The sequence below is a fragment of the Pseudonaja textilis genome, chromosome 4 (genome assembly GCF_049901715.1).
Source record: "Pseudonaja textilis isolate UNSWEBS1 chromosome 4, rPseTex1.2, whole genome shotgun sequence".
NCBI lineage: Eukaryota > Metazoa > Chordata > Lepidosauria > Squamata > Elapidae > Pseudonaja > Pseudonaja textilis.
In genome coordinates, this window is record NC_141993.1 from 48,148,263 (window position 1) to 48,165,486 (window position 17,224).

The 17,224-nt window shown below is 36.7% G+C and overlaps 1 protein-coding gene across 4 annotated transcripts in view; it reads left to right on the forward strand.

Moving 5' to 3' along the window:
- The window catches only part of SEMA4G (semaphorin 4G), a 111,779-nt gene that overhangs the window by 80,937 nt on the left and 13,618 nt on the right, over nucleotides 1-17,224 (forward strand). For all 4 annotated transcript variants that reach the window (XM_026704675.2, XM_026704676.2, XM_026704677.2 and 1 more), the window contains exons 4-7: nucleotides 3,720-3,877; nucleotides 5,735-5,797; nucleotides 5,916-6,014; nucleotides 15,852-15,945. In XM_026704675.2, the coding sequence (XP_026560460.1) occupies nucleotides 3,720-3,877; nucleotides 5,735-5,797; nucleotides 5,916-6,014; nucleotides 15,852-15,945 (414 nt within the window). The remainder of the gene's footprint in view (nucleotides 1-3,719; nucleotides 3,878-5,734; nucleotides 5,798-5,915; nucleotides 6,015-15,851; nucleotides 15,946-17,224) is intronic.

Here is a 17,224-nt window from a genome sequence, read left to right on the forward strand (position 1 = left end):
AAGAATCAGGATCTACTAAAGATTGACATCATTCTACTAGGAAAAATGTTAATCTGTCTTGGGCAGAGGTTGCTATGGTTACATGATACAACTGATGGCAGAACAAAATTCACAGAACTGATGGAGATCAATTAGTGAATCAGCTAAAAATATTGAGGGTTAGAGTTTTAACTATTAAAATTAGATAACCAAAAAAGACCAAATCAAGCACGACTTCTGGACTTCTTTCCAAGTTCTTAATAGCAACTAATTCTAGGTCAGTACCTGGGAGGAGTTTGAAATGAGCAATCAACAATTTTCTGGCATACTGCCTAGTGGAGGAATTTTTCAAGATTTTTGCTTTTTTCTATATTTAATCTATTTTTATTGACTTCTCCCCTCCACAATAAATCTCGTCCTATTCAGTTCAGTTTAAATATTCATTACGGTAACTGACTGGCAGGTGAAGAATTCAGCCTTTTCACATAGTTTCTCCTCAACACTATTTTGGTGGGAAAGATTAAAAATGACCAATCAGTTAAGTTTTTAGCAATGGGTAAAATTGGGATCATTGCACTTGGAATATCAATATCAATGCAAGTTTTGATAGCTTAATGTTAAATAAAGCTTTGGTAAGAGAATCATATTCTTCTCTCCAGAAAGTGGTAAAAAACCATGCCTTTTGCCTGTCATTAGTTATCAGCTCCTTTTCATTTTTAACAGTTTCTGTTCCATCTAATAAAAGATAACAATATTATTAGAACTACCATATTGAGGCTACAAACATCCAGATTATTACTGTATAGCAACCAAGAGAAATGGAAAACTCTTTGCTTCTATCTAGTGGTCATCTAGTGATAGTTTTGCAGACAAATTGCAACAGTCTAAATACTAATAACTTTACAGCAATTACTAGTTTTACCTGTGGTTTTTTGGGGGTACCATATTCCTTTTTCCTATTGAATTGGAAGGTTGTGAGCAGGTGAAGTTTAATTTTTTATCAATTTTATGAATCCTACTGCAAGACCCACTCTTTTTGTAATGAATAAATAAATGAGGTGTTTATTTAAATTGATGTCATAATCCAGGTCATGTCATTTTTCAAATTGGTCTCATACTAAGCCAATAATATAGATGGTTTGAAGTTTTGTACAGGTAGTCCTTGACCTACGACCCCAATTGAGTGCAAAATTTCTGTTGCTAAGTGAAACAGTTGTTAAGTGAATTTTGCCCCATTTTACAACATTTCGTGCCACAGTTGTTAAGTGAATCGGTGTAGCTGTTAAGTTAGTAACATGGTTGTTAAATGGCTCTGTCTTGTGACTGCTTGTCAGAAGTAACTGCTTGTCAGAAGGCCACAAAAGATGATCACATGACCCCAGGATAACTGGCTCATCATAAATATGAGCCAGTTGCCAATCATCTGAATTTTGACCATGGGGATGCTACAATAGTTATAAGTGTGAAAAATGCTCATATCTCATTTTTGTCAGTGCCATTGTAACTTCCAGCAGTCACTAAATGAATTGTTATAAGTTGAGGACTACCTGTATTATTTTCAAGCTAGCCATCATGGATTAGACATCAAATCATGGTTAATAATGGGTGAATCTGCTTAAAATTGAGTTCTATAAGTTCTAACAAAATTAACTCCTGATTAAGGATATATAGAGTAACTATTAAAGGTAGCCAAACTGCAATGCTTCTGCAGCATATCAATATCAAACGTACGGGATTTGATTTTGTGTGAAAACGAATCATTTTAAAGTCTGTGCATTTGATTTTTTAAATCACAATTTTTCTTAATTTTTGGCTTAGAATTTACATATATTATTTCACATATCCTACTTGGAGTTCAAGGCGGCACACATATTAGCCTCCTCTATTATAATCCTTGCAACAATCCTGTGAAGTAAATTATGCAGCAAAATAACAAGTGACCTCCATTCCTTTGTTATGTATAATCACATATTCAGATTTTTTTCAATCATTGTAAAGTGTTTCTTTAGAAAACAGTGAAGCATATGAAAACCTGCATGGTTTCTTTATGCTGCAACCATGTAACCAAATTCTTAGCAGCAGGCACAATACTGTATAATAGACGTGTATAAGATGGGCACTTTTAGTGATTGAGGAAACAACATATTTATGGGGAGGCTGAAATAACTCAAATAACTGTGATCAACAGCCCATCCTGGATGATGATGTTTTCCTTTCAAAGACTTTAGGTGGTAAGCTTATACTTGCTTGCAGACATTCACCCAGCCTGGAACAATTATTAATCCATAACAGATCACATCCAAGACATGGGACTCAAATCCTGTTTCAGATCTAGATGCCAGCTCCCTCATCTCTTCTGGCAGTTTTATCATCAAACCCAAGAACACTCCCACATCAGGGAACAGGCACTTACTCTTCCTTCAGGATGATATATGCAGAAATGGGAACATTCAAAGACCAAAAGGAAAGCTCCTCTGAACGTGCTATCACTAATAGAGCAGAGGAATGAGAAAGATCAATTTAGATTACAAAACTGTTGATTTACAATTTATGAGGATATTTAGCACCATTTCTTACAGATTAAACAGCAGTCTTTAATCACACAGTTAGCCAGCTCATTAATACAAGGATGTTTGTGTCGCACCTAACTACAGTATCACATTGTTAACAGCCATGGTCTATTTTGTCTCTCACTTCTCTTTCCAACATTCCCCTTCCTTTCATTCTATTCCCCTACCCCCACCCCAGCAGCTCTTGTTTAAGTATATTTGTGTATTTTTGGCTGTCTGTGTCTATAACGCTGCTTTCTTAGGACTCAGTTCAGTGATCTGCAAAACCTTAAGGAGTAATAAATGTATTAATTGCTGTGGTACCACAAGCTTTTTTTGCTGCAAAAATTTAACAGGTTAACCAGTCAATATCTCTTTGAAGCTTTATTGTAAAGCATTTATTCACTTGAAGACTTGAAAGCTTTTTCCTTTCAATGGCACAGACATAAAATGGAGAGGAACCATTGTTAAGAAAAAGAAACATACAAAATCAATAAAATTGCTTAAAAAAATACATGAATCGAAATGTTTGTGAGCAATAATTCTTGAGTCTAGTGACTGTCTATGTAAAATAAGTCATCAGAACCTTTTTTTGATTGTATTGAGATGTTGGGTACTTGCTGAATGATCTGAGGTTCTTGGAAAAGCTTATTTGGAGGAATGGCTCCAATGGTACCTGTACTTTAAAAATCAGTAATTGCTTGTGATGTCTTGTATCTTGTATTCAGTGCTTAAGATAATTGTTCAGAATTTCATCAGGAAAAATATCGGGTCATTATGGCTGTCCAGAACACAGAGAAATTCTGCTTCCTGGATTTTGATATTTTTTAAATTGAATAAACCTGTGGTGCACCAACTTCAATCTGACAGGTAGACCCTACGGGAGATAAATGTTCACTCAAATTACCAGCTCTATGCTAGGTTGACCTTTAGCTTAGGTCATAACTAGCACCTTGAATCACTCCTGGAAGTAAACCGGCAACTAATCTCGATTTGTTAACATCATATTTAAAAATCTTCTTGAAAGATGTTATGCATATTTGGAATAGCAATGTAAGAATTAATTTGCTTGCTCCATAGTAATTCATTCCTCATTGGTTTATTACTTCAGTCCAGCAATATAATACCCAGGATAAGGTCTCAAATGTCTCTATGTTCTTGTTTATAGAAGTTTTTTCTTTCCTCCTCTAGCTTTGAAATATGCAAGGCATTTTAGCAGCAGTGCCCAGAATTACACCACCTTCTTGCTGGAAGAGGAGAAGGGAATTCTGTATGTGGGAGCCAGGGGGGCAATCTTCTCCTTAAGTGCCAATAATATCTCTGATACCACTGATGGCTCCTATCAGAAAGTAAGTCTTTATCTTATCTTTATCTGCTGTCTTTTCCCTTGGTAAATATACGTTGTGTGTATGTGTGTGTGTGTAGTTTTTTTAAAAAAAATAATTATTAAAGATTTTCATGTAAGTAAAAGATAAACATGATTTTATAGAGAGTGAAATTAAAACAGAATTAAGATAAATAAGCAGAAAAGGCAATACAGGTAGGAAAAAGAAAAGATCTAAAGAGGTGGCTTCCAATATTCTTTATGGCATTTGCAAATAAATTCATTATATCTCCTCCCTCTTTAAAGTTCTCTTCTTCCCATAGTCAACTCTTTTTAATCAGCAAATCCATAAATCATCCATTGTTTGTCATGCATGATAAAATGTCCTTTCATATTTTTCCCCGCATTGATTACCTTTAGACATCTTTGAGGTTGTCTTTGGAGTCGTATATCAATGACAGATCATTTTATAAAAGTTATTTTTTAAGTTGCAACACAATTTGAATTTTAGTCCTTTTTATCTACATTTCCTCCCATTGGCCTATATCTGTATGTTATAACCAAAGTTCTTAGCCCATTTTACCATGCACTCTTTAACTTGGCCATCTATTTCAAATCTTAGCAAATTTTAGCAATAAGATATTCATCATTTGTACATAATTCAATTTCAAATTATTATGTAGTTCAATACCAATTAGCCTGTTATCTATATTAAATCTGTCTCTGAATTGTGAGCATGGAAACCATTGGAAATTAAACCCTTGTAGGTAAGTTGTTTTCCTTTATTTCATGTTAAGTTTTGCATTTTTCAGTACTAACAAATCCTGATGAGTTAACCATCCACCTTTGCCTGTTTTTTTTCTATAAAATGTTTCTAACGTTGAAACCAATTCTGTAAAGGTATTTTCAGCACAGTTAGGGATTATATCTATTTCATATCTTAATATTGAAACCTACATTAATTTTAACTATCATACTATAGAAAGCCATGCCACCGAAGTCTCAGGTTGTGTTCTTCAAATTCTAATATTTTCTTATTTCTAAACAGCACCCACTCTTCATCCAAACCAGATAGCTGGCTAAAAACTACTATTTAAAATCATGTAGCCCTAATCCTTTTTCCTTTAAATAAAGTATTTTATTTAAATATAAAATATTTTATAATTAAACCTTGGTTTCTTCCCCATCATATGAATCTAGATGTATTTTTTGCAATGGTTTAACAGGTGTTGTTTGAAATAATATCAATCTGGTTAGTACATTCATTTTTATTACATAAATTCTTGCAAATAGTAATAACTGCAGTTTTTCAGTTCTTAACAAATCTTTTTTAATTTCATTCCATACTTTAACATACTTTTTTGAAATAACATACAATTCATATTAGAGATAGTAATAACAGATACTTTGCATTTTTCTCAATCTGAAAGCAAGTTTTGCCATCAAATGTTTTTGATCTTCCATCTTTATATTTTTTGTTAAATTAATTTGTCAAGCAATTATAAGATAACAGGTATATGTATAAACATAGTTATTAATACATGAAATGGATACATATAAGAAAAATAAAATAATAATAATAATAAAATGATAATAAGCTATTTTTTCTGTTCCTTCACTTGGCTGTTCCCTTAATGTAGCAAAAGGTAAAACTCTCATTTCAGTCAAGGGCCTTTAAAAAATAAATGGGCTACAAAACCCTCTTGTACTTTCCTGCTTTATATTTAGTTAAATCTACTTACTTTGAACAAGACTAAATATGAACTTTAGATGGGCTTAGCTTGAACTTCATGGAATTTTCTTTTTAATATCATAATTAACCCCTGTTTCTTGTGCTGGGTTGGCCGAAAGAATAACAGAGTCATTTTCTGTTACTTTGCAGTTAAATTGGGAAGCATCTCCTGAGAAGCAAGCAGAATGCTTGAAAAAAGGCAAAAACAACAAGGTGAGTGCATTGCCTTTGCCTCTTTCTAGGTGTTCTGCCAGATTGTTTGAACCTTTAATGAATGAGAAAAATGTATGAGAAATCTTAAGAAAATTATGCTCTTGCTTCCTTTTTGCAGACAGAGTGTTACAATCACATCAAGCTTTTGCAGAGGCTAAATTCAACACATCTGTATGCCTGTGGTACATATGCCTTCCACCCACTCTGTGCTTACATCGTAAGTAGAAGTGGGGGTGAGGGTGGTTTTCACCACTGCTTTGGGCTTTCATTTTATTTATCGGCGGTGAGGTGAGGGTGATATTAAGATCATAATTAAATAATTAACTCCAACAAATTTGAAGAAATAACTATTACCATAACTGGTTTCTGACATTCTCCATTGTGGTGGAGACAGCATTCAGGATTGAGTGATCAGTCTCTGTTTGCTGATTGAACTGAGTCTGTCAAATCTTTGAGGACGCTCCTTCTGTTGCTAGGGATCTCCCAGAAACTGACTCAGTCAGCTAGCTGGACAATGTGTTAATTTCTTCTCCTAAAGAATCAAAATTGGAAGTAATTTAATTAAAAAAAAATCACCAATACTGAATACTACACTGCTCAAAAAAATAAAGGGAACACAAAAATAAGACATCCTACCAGTAGATCTGAATGAATGAAATATTCTCATTAAATACTTTGTTCATTACATAGTTGAATGTGCTGACAACGAAATCACACAAAAATTATCAATGGAAATCAAATTTAGCAACCCATGGAGGTCTGGATTTGGAGTTACACTCAAAATTAAAGTGGAAAAAAACACTACAGGCTGATCCAACTTTGATGTAATGTCCTTAAAACAAGTCAAAATGAGGCTCAGTAGTGTGTGTGGCCTCCACGTGCCTGTATGACCTCCCTACAACGCCTGGGCATGCTCCTGATGAGGTGGCAGACGGTCTCCTGAGGGATCTCCTCCCACACCTGGACTAAAGCATCCCCCAGCTCCTGTACAGTCTGTGGTGCAATGTGGTGTTGGTGGATGTAGCGAGACATGATGTCCCAGATGTGCTTAATTGGATTAGGTCTGGGGAATGGGCGGGCCAGTCCATAGCATCAATGTCTTCGTCTTGCAGGAACTGCTGACACACTCCAGCCACATGAGGTCTAACATTGTTGTGCATTAGGAGGAACCCAGGGCCAACCGCACCAGCATATGGTCTCACAAGGGGTCTGAGGATCTCATCTCGGTACCTAATGGCAGTCAGGCTACCTCTGGCGAGCACATAGAGGGCTGTGCGGCCCTCTAAAGAAATGCCACCCCACACCATTACTGACTCACTGCCAAACCGGTCATGCTGGAGGATGTTGCAGGCAGCAGAACGTTCTCCATGGCATCTCCAGAGCCTGTCCTGTCTGTCACATGTGCTCAGTGTGAACCTGCTTTCATCTGTGAAGAGCACAGGGTGCCAGTGGCAAATTTGCCAATCTTGGTGTTCTCTGGCAAATGCCAAACATACTACATGGTGTTGGGCTGTAAGCACAACCCCCACCTGTGGACATCAGCCCTCATACCACCCTCAAGGAGTCTGTTTCTGACTGTTTGAGCAGCCACATGCACATTTGTGGCCCGCTGGAGGTCATTTTGCAGGGCTCTGGCAGTGCTCCTCCTGTTCCTCCTTGCACAAAGGTGGAGGTAGCGGTCCTGATGCCGGGTTGTTGCCCTCCTACGGCCTCCTTCTTGTCTCCTGATGTACTGGCCTGTCTCCTGGTAGTGCCTCCATGCTCTGGACACTATGCCAACAGACACAGCAAACCTTCTTGCCACAGCTCACATTGATGTGCCATCCTGGATGAGCTGCACTACCTGAGCCACTTGTGTGGTTTGTAGACTCCGTCTCATGCTACCACTAGAGTGAAAGCACTGCCAGCATTCAAAAGTGACCAAACCATCAGCCAGAAAGCATAGGAACTGAGAAGTGGTCTGTGGTCACCACCTGCAGCACCACTCCTTTATTGGGGATGTCTTGCTAACTGCCTATGCTTTCCACCTGTTGTCTATTCCATTTGCACAACAGCATGTGAAATTGATTGTCAATCAGTGTTGCTACCTAAGTGTACAGTTTGATTTCACAGAAGTGTGATTGACTTGGAGTTACATTGTGTTGTTTAAGTGTTCCCTTTATTTTTTTGAGCAGTGTATTTCAATGGACAATGGATCGGCTAAGGGCATCGTTATTTTGCGGGAGGTGTATAGAAACACCATCCACACCACATCCCTACACTTTGGCTTGGCAAGGCTCTCAATGGCTTAAATGTGGCCATGTGGATGCCTGTTTTACCATGGCAGCATTGAAGGGGCAGAAGACTGCAGCGAAGGCAGAAATCTCCTCACACATTGACAAGTCAGGTAGGGAGAGTAACCTTTAGATAACGTATGATAGGAAGGCTGCAGAATAACTTGTGGAAACTCCAGAATATCGGCATCGGAATTAAAAATGGCAGAATGCTAGCCACGCTGTCAGGAGAATTGAGACGGCTCGCAGGCCATCACTCTCTCTAAGCCTAGCAGCCACAGACCAGATGTCTTCCTCTTATAGCCCAAGTCAAAGGACAAGGTTGCAGGAGCTTAAAAGAGCTCCAAGGCAGCTGAGCGGGACGAGCACCATAGAGACAAGGCTCTTGACAAGTTGTGCGCTTGAAGAAAAGAAGCAGCCCAAACTTCAGTTTCCTGCCTAAATGAGGAGTAACCGTTATTAAGGGGAGATAGATTATTAAGGAATTCGAAGAAATAACTATTACTATAACTGGTTTCTGACATTCCCAGTCATTATTCCCATCAGCAACTTTTTGATATAGAATTTACAGAATTGGATGTAGGTATATTCTGTTTATAGACTGGCATAATAATTATATATCTTGCATAATAATTCAGTCTGCAGCCCTGGCTCTTCTACTGCTAATTCTTGCCAAGGAATGAAAAGATCTAGAGAATGAGAATCTATTTTTTTGGTTTGCCATGATGAAGGCAGAATGTGCCAATTTTTTCCTGCACGTTTTTTGTTGATTTTCAGGAAACAGTTGACTTTAGACTAATATTTTGAGGAGCATTCTTTTATTTTGTTCATATAAAACCAACTTTTGCCAAACTCAAGCTGTCTGTGTGTTACATTACAATTGCAATAATTCTCATCCAGTTTTCCATGAAAGTCACCAAGATGGTGAAGACTAGTGATTTTCCCTAAACAATACAGGAAAATAAAGATAAATATGCCTTTATAAAGTCTCTGTAAATTCATGTTTACATTAATTTCTTTAATATTGGAATGCATCTTGTTATTTGGAGACCAGAAAAAAAAACTGAGATAGGATCTAGGAGACTTTGGTCCAGATCTCACTGAAGCTTATCTTGGACATAGCATAATATTCCAGTCTAATTTATCTCAAAATGTTACTAACTGTATTACATATATTCTTGGATTTTTCGAGGAACAACAGGGATCAACATCTGTAATTTTAGATATATACTTGCTAGTACTCGAATAAAGGAGATTTTGTTGGTAAAAATAATGGTTCAATAGCTTTTTTATGCAATGGAGAGCAAAGTGGGGATGAAGGCCTGTTCAGCTGCTTCTTGTTATGCTGGATCCATTGTTCTTCAAGCTGATGCATCTGTTGCAAATAAATGATACTTTCTCTACATTCAAATTACAATCGGCTATAGTTGGGAAAATACTCTATATTTTCTCTCTAACTATTGTACCAGTTGAAATAGGTCATGTAATAAGATGTCACTAGTGATATGATTTCTTGTTTGTATTGTGGGAACAATATAAACAACCAATTTCTACTATTGGTTGATTGTATATAATTTCACATTCCATTGTGTGAAGGAAAATATAGCAACCTTTGCTTTTTTAAAGGATTATTTAATGCCATATATAATGGTTTAACTTTAACGTCTACGTTATTGATACAGATCTCTGTATTCAATATATGGATTCAAAATATCTACAATATTGCAAACAAAGGACTCCAAGAATGTACTGAACAATTAGTTTCATTAAAAACAATACAACAGATTGATTTATTATGAAAATTAAAAAGGAATGGCTCTTGACTTCTCAAATGTAGAAAATAAATTGAACGCTTTCTAAATCCAAAGTTTTATGAGACCCCAAAGAGATAGGGTCCGGATTAGGCAAATCTCCTTTGATACTGCATTTCAAAGAACAAGAAAGGTTACTGATAAGAAATTTTTTAATCAAGTTTTTTATTTCAATCTACACACAACAATACATTAACAGTGTGTTATCAATGTATCATATATTTTAGTATAAGCAGAGTTAATAATATATCTTAATACACATATTCACATTAAGTCACAACTTCATTGCTTATTTTCAACATTTCAATATTCTCTCCTAATGTCATCCACCATATCAGTTAAACATACCTTATAGTTTCATTATTCAATTTCCTCTCCAATTTTATTTTTTAAATAAAAAAAATCTCATTTGGCAAGCAGTGTGGTTCCAGGTTTCACATCTCAATGCAAACATGACCATGGTTACCTATTCATTTTATTTATTCAATTTTGTATCACATTATCCTTATTAATATTAAATGTTAAATTTATTTTATCCAATTCCAGTTCATATTATAACTTAATTCATTTTTCTTAGGGGTATTCTCATATCTTATTTTACAGTGTTATCTAAAATTCTTATCTCATTTCTATGTTCATTTCCCATATTACCTTTTTCTGTCACATTTGCAATTTTAACAGTCCTTATTCTATTAATTCAAATTTGTCCCCTTTGGTTAGTAATTCGAGCTAGCCACCTTCATTCCTCCTTATTAACAATCTCCCTATTTAAGATATATATATATATTTGTCAGATTCTGCATTACATTTTCTCAATCACCTTATAAGTCATACATTACAAAGATATTAATCTATTCAATTAATTATAGCAACTGATATGAACCTTTCCACAATAATTCTTTTTTCATCATCATTTCTTCCTTTCTTATGCATCACTAATCGTCAATTAATATATAATATTCTTGTTATTAATTCCCATTTCTATATTCATTTTCATTAAGTTTCATGTAGCAGTAATCCTTTCTATAACAATACTATCAAGTAGCTTCGCCTTTGTAATATTCTAATGTCACTTTCCAGAGTTTTTATTTTATTATAATGGAGTTTCTTTAACTTTCTTCTAGATTCCAAAGTCCAATTTCTTAGAAAGACCAAGAACTTTTTAAAGAGTCACTGAAATTTTTCCTGTACCATCAGGTGGCACTCTTGAGTCTTGTCCACAATCCACTCCTTTCTTTACTTTTACTTTCTTTGTTAAATATAGTACTTTTATCAAGTTCACTAATTTCAGTTATTAGCTATTATTTCCTTTCCACACACTCAATTCCAGGATTTAGTTATGCCCTTTAAGTGCCAATAATCCAATAGTTATCAGATTTAATTTCCAAGCCTTTGTTGTGTTAAAATATTTCCTTTAAATTTTCTTCTCCAAGTTCATCCAATAAAATAATTCGAGCCGATTTTATAAGTTCCAATTTCCTTCTCACTTTTTCTGGTGGCTGCTTCTACACACTTTCCTCCAAAATAACCCTTTATTTTTTAATCCCAGGGTACCTTAAAGTCCATGCATTATGCCTGATTCACACTCCGCTTGCTGCTTCTCCATTCCAACACAGTCTTAGTTTCCCAGACTGCTCTTCGTCTTCATGGTGGCCATTTTAAACCACTGCTGCAGCTTACCTTTGGAAGCGTTTTTTCCTGTCAGGGAGGTGGATTGTGGCTCCCCTCAACCCTCCAGGTGATTCCCCCTTTCTTCATCACCCCTCCAGGTTGGTTCTGATCTCAATCAGGACCCTCAGCAAGTGAGCTCAGGGTGAAACTATGCATGATCACGGATTCCTCTCTGACAATGAACAAACCGGAAGCCTGATTACTGATAAGAATTGATAAAGCTTTTTACACCTCTCTCTGCCTCTATTTTTGACTACCCAGTTTCAGAAGCAGATTTAATAGATACTGTCAAATTGATCTTGGTAGGTCTCACAAAAATAAAAGAAAGAAAAATCATAATCCCTTAAAACTGAGGTGAGTTTTATCCTTTTCCATCTTTTGTATTCCTATTGAACTATAAAATCTGTTTTAAGGTATAATACAAGAAGGAGGAGGGATGGCCTAGTCTTTTTAACATCATCCTTCCACAATAATCCTTATGAAACCTCTACAGTAAGTGGCAGATTTGAGTGCTGCAAGATAGGATGGCATGCAGGTTTGTATTTCATTTTGATTAGTGAACATAAATTTAACATAAATTTAGACCCTATAACTTACAAGGTATAGTTGACACAATTGTCAAAAGACGTCAGAAGATTATTTTTGAAAAATAAAAACTATTAGAGTTTGAGAAACAAAAATGAGAGAATAACTGCTTCGGTCTCTAAGTAATTACATTTAGGATTAAAATTCTTCCTGTTGTTTGAATATTACATTTAAGGTTTGAAGTGCATATCTCCAAATTTACTGAACAGAGATCTATTGTAATTTTTTTATTCCTTTTATTCCTCCGTTAATGTGAAATATGTTGCTTTTATAAATCATTTGGTTAGATTACCTGTTATCCTTGGGGAATCAGAACAACTGCAACTTTTATTTTTATTACCATTTGCATCTATTTTACTTTCTTGTCTCATGCTATACTAACAACAGTGCTTCTTTCTTGTTATATTTAATTCCATGCATTGTGTCAGTTCCATACATTTATTTTTTTTAAAGCTGTCTATAATTAAAAGGAACTTCCATACCACTAGCATTTTTATTCTTTTAGGCCATTGCACTGTCTTCATAGGCAATCTTGGAATAATTCACATCATTCTTCTTCACCTCTTTTAAGAAATCAACCTCAGCCCATCCAAATCGCACTGAATTATGTGGCGCTGGGGAAAAAATGCAGGCCAGCCATTGTTTTATAAAATATCCTAATGCCTGATATGATTGACAAGCACCTCCAATTGCTTAGTTGGCTTATCTGTGGTAGGGTAAGGTAGGGTGAGGTGGAATGGGGTTGAAGTGGAGTGGGGAGAGAAGGAAAAGGAAGCTAAGCTAAATCTTAAAGCTAAGATTGTTTTCCATCAGTGCTTATGTCTCGGAGTACAAATATTTTCTCCTGTATGCCTGTTGGATTTGTTTTTCCAGATCTTTTAATTTTTGTGTTTTCATTTATTTTCTGTTTTTATTTACCAGAAATTTCTGGAAGTGTTTCTATTAGTAACTATTGTACTCTAAATTGTTACTTTAGTTTAAAACTAAAGGGATAGTCAGTCTTTTTTGGACCCGAGAGCTGGTCTTTCATTTCCAAGTTGCAGTTGAAAGGCACAATCCCTCAAAATGACAGGACAGTATTAAGAGATGGCCAGGACATAAACGTAAATTAAGTATTAGTATGATTTCCACCCCCACCCCCCATATTTCATTATTCCTCCCCCCTCCCTCCCTCTCTCTTTCTCTCTCTCACACACACTAACTTTTGAAAAGGAGGTGGGAGCAGCGTATGTGACCTGGTTCTTTGGACTCTGTTTTTCTGCTTTACAGTGTTTTATTTTAAAATAGTGGTTGATATATTCCATGATTTAAAAAAATGTCATTCGGTAGTGTGGTATAAAGTATGTTAAGTTAGTAGGTCATGATAAAGGTAGTAAATCTGCCACAACATAAGATTTAGATCTGTTGAGACTGGTATAGGCATTTGGTGCTCTGCATCAGAGCTAGGTCACTTTCAATCCACATATACTGAGTGCAGCTCCTCAGGCCAAGTAGCTAATGCTGATTAGTTAATGCTTAATACTAATTGAGGCCAACCATCTGGTTCATAGGGCGAACATTAGTGCTTTTGCTCAAAATCAGCAGGATGATTCTAAACCCCTGGAGTAGGAAATAGGAAATCATTCAATTTCCAATTATATTTTTGTAATTGATCCAATTGCCATTACTTTTAAAAACAATTTTGATATTAGGTTTGGGCAGGAGAGAGGAATAAAAGAGCAGGTCCAACATTTGAGGATCCTCCTGGATTCATGTCTCCTGCTGGATAAGTAGATGGAGTCTTACTTAGGACATGAGGCTTACCACCTGATTAGACTACTGCAAGATATCCTACATGGGGCTACCCTTAAAATTTTTTTTTGCTTGGTGCAAAATGCTCATGGGAACTTGCCACTAAGTGCACATTAAACTTTTTCTACAAATTCTGGACTGGCTCTCTATTTTTTTCTGGTCACAATTTAAAAAGCTGTTTTTAACCAATAAAGCTCTTCACAGCTTGACTACCTGTAGGACTGTGTCTCCCCACTAGAGTCAGACCAAACCTTGGGAGCATTGGGGGTTGTCCCCCCTCCCAGAATATATTTGTGTTGGAGATTCAGTTTCCAAAGTTACCTGCCTTCTGCAAAATGCTAAAAACAAGTTTTTCCAGAGGGCCTTCGGGGATCTTATCTGCTACATTATCCTGGAAAATTTTAGTCATTGCGATTTATTTGCTTCTGATGTTATAATTTTGTTATTGTGAACTACTAGGTGTCTTTGTGTGACTGTGGCAGGATATACATTTGATAAATAAATGTGTGGAAAAACTGGGTGAAAGTGTTTGCCTCTTGTGAAAAATGTTAATGGAAGCAGGAAAACATATTTGTTGACTGGTAGAAATCACATTGGATTTACCTATTATGGTAAACCAAAATCATGCAACCATTTCACAGCCAGGAACCTTTGTGTGGCATCCTTGTGTGAGCTTGGGTGGGGCTGGGTGCATATTCCAAAAGGTAGAACCAGATCTAATTTAAGCTTTTGTTTCATTAACATTTAATCAAAATTAAATACTGTATAATCAATAGGAGGCCTAGAGGCTAAACATATAAAGAAAGAAGAATTGGATATGTCTAGTTTAATGAAAAAAAGGATTAGGGGAGACATGATAGCAATGTTCCAATATCTCAGGGGCTGCCACAAAGAAGAGGGAGTCAAGTTATTCTCCAAAGCACCTGAGGGCAGGACAAGAAGCAATGGGTGGAAACTAATCAAGGAGAGAAGCAACCTAGAACTAAGAAGAAATTTCCTGACAGTAGAACAATTAATCAGTGGAACAACTTGCCTCCAGAAGTTGTGAATGCTCCAGCACTGGAAGTTTTTAAGAAGAGATTAGACAACTATTTGTCTGAAATGCTATAGGGTTTTCCTGCCTAAATGGGGTTGGACTAGAAGACCTCAAAGGTCCCTTCCAACTCTGTTTATTCTGTTTTGTTTTATTCTAATTATATTCTGATCGACATGAATTCTCTCTTGTGTCACATTAACTGGCTGGTTGGCTTTGGACCCTTTCTCAGCCTAACCTACCTCACAAAGTTGTTATTGGGGGAAAATAGTAGGAAGAAGGAGTATTATGTATGTTTGCCACATTGATTTGGCAAGATAAAAATCCAATAAATAAACATTTGAAACAATATTTATTATGTGTTGATTTCTCACCTTGATATACCACCAGAATCCAAACCATTTATTTGGGTGAAGTTATATCCAAGCTTTTGGGGGAGAAGCGCATGAGGCCAGGGACCTCAGGTACTGCAGTTCTGTGCTAAACCACATTTTACCATGACAATTATATGCACTAACCAAACTGCCACCAAACCGCGCATATTCTGCAGAGAGATAAGTAATCTCAGTTCTGGGAAATGCTGATCTTTATAGCCTATCAGAAACATAGTGAGCTAGTCCTACTGATTCTGATTAACTGGAAGTATGGATATTGTAAAAGGGCAGTGAGTATGTGGAAGAATGGGAATCTTTGTTCCAAAGGGCACCGAGGAGCTTTTTGGGAGAGTGAGCATACAATTGATTAGCAAGAATCCTTTCCTGTCTTCTGTCTTGCTTCCAGAACATGAAATGATGAATTTGCTTCCGCAGTGGGATAATGAAGTTCCAAGAACATTAAGGCAGAGTTCTGTGTCTTAAGAATGGTTTGTGTTTTCTGTTCATCTTCTGCAGGATATCAACAAGTTCATGTTACCCTCTTACTTTGAGGAAGGGAAAGAAAAATGTCCTTATGATCCTGCTCATGGTTATACAGGCCTCATTGTGGGTATGTAGTTCCATTCTCACCAATCCTTTCCCATGCTTCAGCTAAAATTCAGAGTGGGCAATGTGAGAAATTCCTCTCTGAAATGTGTGTGGGGTGTTTGCATGAAGCTTCAAAGGAATGCATCACCAGTGATCATTGCTGGGGGGGAGTTTATTGCAGGGGTGTCAAACTTGCATCATCATGTGATGCATCGTGACTTTTCCCCCTTTGCTAAACTGGGCATGGGCGTGACCAGCACGTGACGCATCCACCCCATGGGCTGCAAGTTTGACAGCCCTGGTCTAGTGTATCTCTGTCCCCTGCACTTGGTTTTCTTATTCTGGATGGAAAGCATGAACAGTTGGAAGGAACCTTGGAAATCTTCTAGTCCCCTGCTCAAGCAGGAGGTCCTATGCTTTTCTAGACAAACGACTGTCCGGTCTCTTCTTGAAAACGTCCACTGATGTATTGGCTGCAGTCTCTTCTGGTATGAGAAAATAAAGCCCAGCCATCCATGCAGTGCCCACCTCAGGCAGCGATCATATAAACATCTCCCCCTGTGCTGTCCAGCCAGTTATAGTTAATGGGAATTGGTATATTTAGTTAGGAACTGGGAGCTATCCCCTTAGGGGAATGCATCATGGTAAACGTAGTTAAGGTATCCTGGGAAATGTAGTTCGTTTCATGTGGCCACATCTGTAATGCTGATTGGTCACTGAATTGACCCTTGGTGGGTTGAGGGAGGTTTCTTCACTCTTGCTCGGACCCCAACCTCATGCTGGCGTGTCTCCTTGGCTCTACTACTATGGGATGAAATAGGGGAAAGATTACTGTCATTTTACACTATGATTTCAACTATGCAAAGAATTGGACATTAGAAGCATCTCGACATAACTGTGAGTTACCTTGAGGATACCTAATATAATCCAATAAAAGAAGCTTTGTATGGAAGAATTTGTAGAGTTGTCTATCTGTCTTTATATTCAACAGTTGAATCAAAGGATAGAATAGTATCAAAGGACAGAATACCCCCCTTTGGCGAGGGTGATTGAAACCCCTTTTTAAAATTTGTTCCCAGTATTGTCATTTGTGCTATGTTTATTCTTGGGGTAGAGGGGGATTGGTTATTGTTCCTCTGTTTTTAAATGTTCTTAGTAATTTGAAAATGGATCAAACTTGCTTGGAGGGAGGCAAGGTATACATATATTTTCTTGCTTGTTTATTATACATATGTCATGGGCGAGTAAAGCTTGGGTTATTTCTTGAAAAATCCTTCTGTGTCTAACCATATTAAAACTGT